The sequence below is a fragment of the Sprattus sprattus genome (genome assembly GCF_963457725.1).
Source record: "Sprattus sprattus genome assembly, chromosome: 13".
Taxonomy (NCBI): domain Eukaryota; kingdom Metazoa; phylum Chordata; class Actinopteri; order Clupeiformes; family Clupeidae; genus Sprattus; species Sprattus sprattus.
Window position 1 is genome coordinate 12813535 of NC_137911.1, and position 9525 is coordinate 12823059.

Here is a 9525-nt window from a genome sequence, read left to right on the forward strand (position 1 = left end):
CCTGGCTAATGAAGAAAGCATTGTGCATGCCTCTGACGTCAGCTCCACCTGCCAGTAGCTGCTGCTGAGGTCAAGGGAGCTGAACCAATGGGACCCGGTGATGTAGTCAATGGTGTTGTCGATAAGTGGCAGTGGGTAGGATTCTTTGCGAGTGTCTTCACTGAGATGTCAGTAGTGGACACAGAAGCACAAATAGACGGCAGATAGTGGACACAGATCTTTCTTCTTTACCATGACGAAGACTCCTGAACTCTCAATGCTGACCTGGAGTATTTTATTTATTTATTTATTTTTCCCCCCTACCCCCTTCTCTCCCCTCCTACTGGCCTGAGCTACCTATGACAAAGAATACCACCAACATTGTTGTGTGGCAATAAAGTTTTATCTTATCTTATCTTATCTTATGACAGAGGGCGCAGCCCTGCCTTCTCTTGATAGGGCCAGGTGATGAGGTCAGAGGCGGATGGGGTCGTGCGTCTCCAGTGTTGATGTCATGCTGGACCAGGCAGGTGCATGTGCAGTAGTCGTCTCTGGCCACGGAGATGTCAGTGGACAGCTCCAGTACCTCTCTCAGCCGCTGTCTCTTGTTTGTTTCCAGGCCTTCTCAGCTCCGTCGCTACAGATGAATGACAGCCTGTCTGGCGTCAGTAAATCTTGCAGCAGTGGCTGTTATGTGGAGGCTTCTACAAAGTAGGCAGGGTCGATGCAATGGGTTTTTGAAATGGCAGTCGTGGTGTTTAAGGCCCCAGGCTCGGCAGCAGTGGCGTGGACAGCCCCTGGGCAGACTGTTCTTGTCAGCCAGCAATGCGGAGTGCCACAGTTTCACTGCCAAGACATAGCTTGGATACATCCACCATGGCCAAGCTCAATGATGCATGGGTCCTGGATGCTTGCCAGCCAGAGTAGCTCCCCCATGACAGTGCCTATGGTTGTCTTTCAGTCCTGCAGGCTCAGCTCCTCTGTCCAAGGCAGTGTTCCAGGATGGACAAGGAATATGGTGGACCCGTTGTCCACCAGAGTCCAGCAGGGAGTGCCTTCCAGGTTATAGTCTACTTAAAGCTCATGACTGGCCAAGCCACAGCTGTACGGGGCGGAGAGAATGTATTTGTGACAGTACTGTCACTGTGTCGCCCTGCTGCAGGTGCTGGTGACTGGCAAAGCTGTAAAATGTGCCCTAGTTCCCCGCGAGAGCACCCTTCAAACTGTCCTGCCGCAGCGCTCTTTCCGTGGTTCCCACCTCGGTCACTCGGGAGATATAGTGGTGGCTAACCAGGCCACTTGTCCTTCTTCTTCTCCAGGTCAGTCTGGCCTGCTTGGTGCTTAATGCCTGGTGCTCTATTCGCTTCACCTCAGCTAGGTCTGCTGCCAGGGAACCGGGTGCACTAGCACCTTTTGGCCACTCCTTCCTGTCGTCCCCAGTACGGGGACACGGCCGGGGTTAGCCTCATTAAGGTTCTTGGAGTGTTGCTGTTTTGATTGCTGTGTCACACCCAACAGCAGCTGGTCGATTATGAATTCGATCTCTGCCACTGTGGTCATCCTCAAATCCCACTTCTGACACCAGGGTAATGTTAAGAATAAGACGCCCGTTTCCTTTGGCCTCCAACCTTTTATTATGCAGCACACGTTCAGGCAGGAATCACCGATGCTGATTGGGGAAGCACAGGAGGGTGTCCTGTTCTCTACATGACCTAGACATAACAGTGCACAAAGACGCTTAATAACACAGGACATTTTGCACGTACACCAACACACACACACTCAAAAACACAGGCATTTTACAACTTAACACATGAACAAGAAAAGACGATAATGCACTCTAACACGAGACACAAAAGGAAAACATTAACTACATTCTAAATTTGAACTTAACTATGCAAATAACATTAACATTTTCACACCACACTGCACTCTGGGAACTAAAAGTATCTGATTACGTACATGGAAGCTTTCACTCCTCTTGCACACTACTACATAAATATAATAATTCAAAATAAAAGCACAGGACTTTTACATGTCTGCAGCCGCATCCATGAAAAGACCCTTGGGAAGGCCATGTATCATAATCTGACACATCTTTACGGTAAATGAAGGCAAAGGCTCAGGTTCAGGAAATGCTTGAGTGTGTTTGGTGCGATCCCCAGGAAGAGTAGACACATAATGTCTCATTGTCTAATTGTAGGCATGAACTCTTGACACTGCTTCCTCCGGTTGCCACTTACAGAAGAGCTGACGGGCTTGAGATGACAATCACAGTATACTGGAAGGGAAAATGTTATCTTGAGAGAGTGAGGAAAATTTCACAGAGAGAGATGGGATGTGACTTTGACCACAGTGGACCCAGAGCAAGGTGTAGGGAACTTTAAATCATGGCTTGGCATAGCGCTCAACATTCCTTAGTCCATTTAAAGGTTGAGTCCGCTATTCTTATCCAATACACTTTCTGTCCAATTCAGGTAATCGCTCTTCACGGACCTCCAGCTGTCCGTTCAGTGTGTGCTCCTTAAAAATGGTCCTGTGTTCGTACACAGTCCTGTCTTTGTAAATGGGAAAAATATAAAGTGACTCTGACCGAGCCATAAACAATTTCCACTGATGAACATGTTACATCAGGTGCATGGAAGGGATGGGTGAAATTTGATTGGCTGTTGAGTTCAAGCATCAGCAATCTACAGTCAGAATCTCAGACTCTACCTTTAAATACTAAAGAAAAGATAGTTGTAAGCACATTTTGCCAAATGCTGCATCAAGATGAAAAGCAGAACTAGTAAACATTATCTCATAACAGGAAAATGTCAGGCGCTATAAGTCAATGTATTACCTTTTCCTATTTAGATGTCTTTGAAAATGGTGTCTTTATAGCTATTTTGTGGCCATCGATTTTGAAGGCTGAATGAATTGCTGACAAACTCTCCACAAACAAGGGTTACACATTAGCCTTTAGCACCCCTCCTTGGAGAGAGAGGGGAAAACCCCTAATATGTGCACCAAGACTCCTCGCATCTTCTAACAGTTTTCAATCTCTATTCCAGGTTTGGGGGAGATCAAGGGCCCACTGTCACACCGGCATCTGCAAAGAGTTTGAAATCTGGAGGGTAGCAGCTTGATCTTGCAAAATATGACATTGGACTTGGTGATGTGAAGCCGGATTAAAGTGTCATATAAATCTGTTGCATAACATAACTGTCAGGGTGCTCGCTCGGCCCAGTAGCTAAGACGTACTTTCCTGTTACATGTATAAAAGTCTGGCGATGGTGGTGCACCTGAAGGCCAAGGGTGGGCACGAAGTCTCTGTTATAAAATCAGAGCTTAAGCCTCTGATCCAAGGAACCAACTGATTCATGTGAAAATGCATCCGATTCAAAGACTATAAATGGGCACTGTTAACTCTGTCTTTAAACTTAACATACACTCGTTAACGTTACATTGTGTCCGCACAACTGATGGAGGTATGGATGAATGGCTCTGCACAGAAAGACTGTGATAATTTACGCAACAGTGACACTCAATGGACAAACTGGTTTGTGGTTCCAGGGCTTTTAATACTGCATCTTCAGCCAAAAAGCATCAACATCTGCATATACAGCAATATCAATAAAAACATTTGATCAACAATTGAATCAACAACTATTGATGTTAAGTTCATATCTAAAAAGGATTTATGCTCATTTAGTTTTTTATCAGCACAGCCAAGGTATTTTAAAACTGCAAAAGTAAAAAAGCATTTACAGAGAATAAAATGAACACAGCTGCATGACATAAATTATTACACATATTTGCACTTCTTCATACATTGCTCATTACTACTCATTAAAGGTGACAATGACACAGGAATAAGCAAACACGTCATACATGTCTTTGCTTAGCCCTATCTGTTAGCTTTAGACCATCATTTCATTGCCGTCTGAGCCTTCACACTATTTAAACACTTCCTTTCTCTTCTCCACTCGAATCAACTCCTTTCTGCTTACCCTATATGGGCCTTTTGACGCTTCAACATCCATGTTCCCACGTGCACAACCTACTTTACATCTAGCCGTTTGATAAGTGAGACCTATGACCACTCTCCCATCGTATGCTGCTGTAAATCTGACGGTGGCACAGGTGTGTAGACTTTCAAGCGCTACTTGGCAGAGCATGGGACAATATATCCTGCGGCCTTTTCAAATACCCAGGAAAACATCAACATGAAGCTGATGCATCTGACTGCTCTCCTTAAACCACTGCAGATTGTTTACAGATTACCCCACTGGCTCCTTCTAAATACCACCTGAGTCATGAACTCCTCTGCCAATTTGGCATGCACAATGTTGCATCATGTTGGCACGCATGCCACACACACACACACACACACACACACACACACACACACACACACACACACACACACACACACACACACACACACACACACACACACACACACATACAAACTGGTTTGGTCACCATCTCAAAAGACAACACTGGGGAAAGTAAATCTGATTAGCAGCAGCACATTCAATAATAAAAAATAAAACTTAAGAATTCAAGTCGTAAACCCCGTCTGCGACTCCCCACCCAGCCTCAGTGCTTCTCCTGTCCAGTGATCCAGATGATCCCTTTTGGATCCCAGGGGTCCAAGCGGATCCTCTTCAGCTCCTTCGATGGGTGTGGTGCATCTCGGGGATGATCGTGGCGGCAGCAGACAGAGGGGTGGAGTAGGCGGAGGTGAAACTCTGCAGGCCAGCTACCAGGCACTTCCAGCTGAACCGCACCGCCTTCCCCACATTCTGAAAGACCACACACACACACACACACACACACACACACACACACACACACACACACACACACACACACACACACACACACATACAGGCAAACATGCACACATGAAGGCAAACCAACACACACACAAATACACACAGGTAAACACACACACATAAGACATCATGTCAAAAGACAAAACTATTGCTATGACACCTTGTAGAGCACAGCAAGACCTCTGCTGAGAGCTTGGGCTAAAATGGACAATACCTGTTCGTTATCAAAATACAAAACACCGCTTTTAACAGGGTATAATCACTGACAGCTACTCTTAAGAGGGTCATACATTTATGCTGGTGGAGATTCTCTTTCTACAGGGCCAAATGCCCAAGGTTATGACACATTGACCCACAGTTAATCCCCATGTCTGGTGACCCTACTTAAGAACAACATCTAAAACTTTGGGCTTGTGACACGCACTATAGCCAGAATAATTGAGCAAGGATCAAATTTTTTGAAAATTGACGTCTTGTTCGTGTAAATGGTTGGGTGAGACTGATTATAAAAATTATATAAAAGCAACTTGAAGCTTTTCTCACTCTCTTTTTCCCTCTCTCTCTCCCTGTGTGAGTGTGTGTGTGTGTGTGTGTGTGTGTGTGTGTGTGTGTGTGTGTGTGTGTGTGTGTGTGTGTGTGTGTGTGTGAAAGAGAGGGAGAGAGAGAGTAAAATAAGCTCTGGTGTAGTTAATTTATCCTGACAAAAGAATCAGTCAAATACCACATATTTCCAAGGATTAGTCCTAATCCGTTCATAGCTGGTGAAAAAAGCTACTCTATCTCACCATTGCATGTATGACCAGAGCGTAACATTTTTATAATACTTGTTTATGTTAGTAATGGACAGGGTTTTTCTTCCAAACCTTAACCTGCTGAACAGGGTGTGTCGTCATAAAGTAAAAAGTCAATAGCTTACAGATCACTGGAGACTTTTGTCCCATAAAGCCTGCTCTAACACAGCATGAAGAACGTCAGTAAATCTCCTTGAGATCCATAATAACCATGCATAACCATGACTCAGCGTCTGAACAATTACTGGACTATGTGTTCCTTCATGTTCAAGTACTTCATTGCTTATTTGAATTGTCACAAGTAAGAACTACTTTTCCTAGGGTTTGGGCAAAACTACATTGTATGTCCCTGTACAATCCATACAAGGTATTGTCTATATTACACCCTTCATAGTCTTAAGGTGTACACAGTAGGCCTATGCATCGAAGGCAGCATTATGATATGATGATGATGACTGTAATTTTGATAATGGTTTGCCAATGGAGGCATTTGTTTTAACAGAAGCACACCTTCGAAAGTGTCATCTCCAGCGGAAGAAGCCTATTAAGATTAGCTAAAATATAATGCATCCTAACATATTTCCTTTATGGTTATATCAAAACAAACAATTTCAAGCAACACTCTTCTCTATTTGTTTAAGCCTACCTTTCGGAATTTTTTGTACTTCTGTCGTCTCTTCTCCAACTCCTCTTCTTTCGACTTCACTTTGCTCTCAGAATCTTCTTTAAGCGGTTCGTATTTGTCTGGGAGGAAGGCGATGTGAACCTTCTTAGAACAGTTATTTTCTCCGCCATTTCTTGATTTTTCGTTAGGACCACCGGACACTTCATTTTTGACACTATGCACAAGTGAATGGTCATCTGTCACCCTGAGTTCCTCGGACTGGTCTTCGACACATTCAATTATTCTTGAACGATCTTCTGAATTAGATTTAGGTTTCCTTTTTATTTTGATACGTTTTCTCGAGGGCATTCTCACTTGTCAGGTAGTTTATTTGTTATCATCTAATGTTGACCAGGTACAAATTTGTCAGGCGGACTTTGCTCACAGGAAAAACTTCACCTATTTGCCATGCGCAGAAGTGAGGTTTCTTATTACCAATAGGTGAAATGATAAGACGTTATCGTTTATCAGCAATTAAACAGTCTGACGTCGTTTATAACAGCACTTTGACCATCGGTATTGTAGCCTATGTGTGAAAAGCTTATGGCCCTTTTCAAAGTGGTTTTTGGTTGTTTCTTTACAAAATCAGAAATAAGTGCAATAGACTTGTCTAAAATTGTAAATCAGTGACACCTTGTGGATGACTTGAAGCAGCCTTTCCCCCCAGAATGTTATAAAAATTATATTTCTATGACCAAAGTGAGAGCACTACTAAACCTGAGTTTATGGTTAATTTAAACATATATATCACCCTCAAAATTCATACAATTTTGTGGATTGTATGCCAGGGATTGTCTATCCAGACAGTTTAACTGCTCTAAATACAAAAAGTTGGAATAAATGTGCATCAAAAAATGTAAAGTAACCTTGTGAAAAAAATTCAGATGTACTCATATGCAGGTTATGGATTACGTCAGTCTGACCATGGTCAGATGATATGAAAAGTGACACTTACTCACTGCATGTCTACAGTAGGTTATGGCAGTCATGATTTCTATCAGAACAAAGGTCCAAAGAGTCCAACCTAAAGGAGGTCGCCCCAAAGTTCAGGGCCTCCCTCTGCTCACTATGTAAGACCACCAAGCAAATATAGAACTCTTTTCATTCACTGAAGTCATTCTCAGTTGCCTGTGTCCTCCTCTTTGGATAAATGCCAGTTAAAAAGGTCTCTTGTGGGCCTTAGTTTAGTCCCCCTAAAATCCTGTGCTTTCCTTAATGCCTTGACGTACAGGATGTAGTGAGAAAATAGTCAACTATATTTTTCAACTCTGAAAGTAATTGAGTTTTTACATATAGTAGTCTTTAATGACCCAGTTAAAGATTTACTGGTTCACTCTGGACCAGGAATAGGCTGTCAACAGTTGTTTAAACATCACAAATCAATCCAATATGTGTGTGTGAGTTTGGTTGAAACACCATGTAATTTGTTTTGGCATCAATAAATTAAGCTGTTCGGAGTTATGACAGATGTTGACAAGTATCACAACATGTTGCAGATGTTGAAAGCTATCTAAACAACTTGGCTAAAACATGAACGTAATGTTATTCATCGATCCTATTTCTTTCATGACAATGAAAACTTTTGATGCAATTTGCTAGGTTTTGTTATGTCTGACATGGTACTGTGTAGTTAAAACCGTGCAGTGTTAGCTATAAATATATAGAAAACATTGGGTTAGACTACAATATTTGCAGAAAAACAACAAAAAATAGTTGCCTTGCATTGGCTTGCATGAATGTTTGACCTGCGTAAACCTACACCTGTGTCTGTCCTCTTTGTCTCTTGGGTATTGGATGGATGACAAATGAAGTTCAGAGAAGATTTGTGTCCTCCTGGCAAAACAAGGATCTAGACCTCATCACTGAAAAAAAAGTAAACGTAGGTGTTAACAATAATCTCTAAACAGGCATTTTCACTTTATCGGTTTGTGTACTATGGGAATCCTAACACTGTCACGTACCTTCTTTTACCCGCAAGATATAATGTCACCTATTCAGGAATTTTGCCCAGTTGGCTGACAAGCTTGTATTTCTGTGATTTAATTGATCCATTTAGAAAAGAATAAGTCCTTTTCATAGATATAAATGAAAATCAAATAATGTGTAAGCAGAAATACACAAGCTCTGTGAGCCTCACATATCTGATTTATCAGATAATAATTCCTCCAAGTTTAACATAGTAGAGAGATAAGCTAGATAACCTTGCCAGATTTCAGATAGATAGAAGCTAATTACATCAGATGCTGACCAAATTACATTGTGTGTGTGTGTGTGTGTGTGTGTGTGTGTGTGTTTGTGTGTGTGTGTGTGTGTGTGTGTGTGTGTGTGTGTGTGTGTGTATGTGTGTGTGTCCGTGTGTGTCCGTGTGTGTGTGTGTGTGTGTGTGTGTGTGTGTGTGTGTGTGTGTGTGTGTTTGTGTGTGTGTGTGTGTGTGTGTGTGTGTGTATGTGTGTGTGTCCGTGTGTGTCCGTGTGTGTGTGTGTGTGTGTGTGTGTGTGTGTGTGAGAGTATGTGTTTGTGTTTGTGTTGTGTGTGTGTGTGTGTGTGTGTGTGTGTGTGTGTGTGTGTGTGTGTGTGTGTGTGTGTCTTTGTGTGTGCATCTGCGTCTATTATGCAACAGCAGAACAGTAGTTAGATGGACAAAAGAAAGACTTATACAAAGTCTTCAGCACGCCTGGACCTCTTCTCTTCAGAGGGTCACAATGTACCAATTTACACCTAGAAGATAAGCTATCAGACTTTAGCGGTTGATTTCCCTTTGTGTAAAAAAGATGCTTGAAAATGTCATGCGGCTGAAGTTGCAACATGCATCCTAGGAACTGTAGAGAGGGTCAGATGTCAGAGCAGCAGGTTGGACAGATGTGGCCCCTTTTTGAACTCCAGGCATTACAGATTACAGCTCTTGGAATCCAGATACATTTTTTTTTAGTCAATACAGACTGACTCAGTGAACTACCAAGCATGCTATTATATATTACTTAGGAATAACAAAAATATGTGACTTGAGGCCTGGACATTTTTGACATATCTTATGAACCCTCAATTTTCTTGCAAATATTACTGTAGCACTAAGACATGAATACATTGAAAACTGTAAAGCCATACTAGTGGTATGCATGCATGCATGCATCCATACACCTATACATAAACATTTATGTAAAGTCTACATGGACAGAATGGGATGTTTTAATAGGCATGCTAAAATGCATTCTTAGGCTTCCTTCTGTAGTCTTGTGATGCCATGTAGATAGACTATTGGTTTGCTGTA

The 9525-nt window shown here is 42.4% G+C and overlaps 1 protein-coding gene across 1 annotated transcript; it reads right to left on the bottom strand.

Moving 5' to 3' along the window:
- Positions 1 to 4631: 4631 nt before the first annotated feature.
- Positions 4632 to 6566, bottom strand: LOC308374232 (uncharacterized protein; the record flags this gene model as incomplete). The annotated part of the gene is made up of 2 exons (XM_080849962.1): positions 4632 to 4769; positions 6240 to 6566. The coding sequence occupies 2 exons, from the start codon at positions 6564 to 6566 to the stop codon at positions 4632 to 4634; spliced, it is 465 nt and encodes a 154-aa protein (XP_080706088.1).
- Positions 6567 to 9525: the final 2959 nt, after the last annotated feature.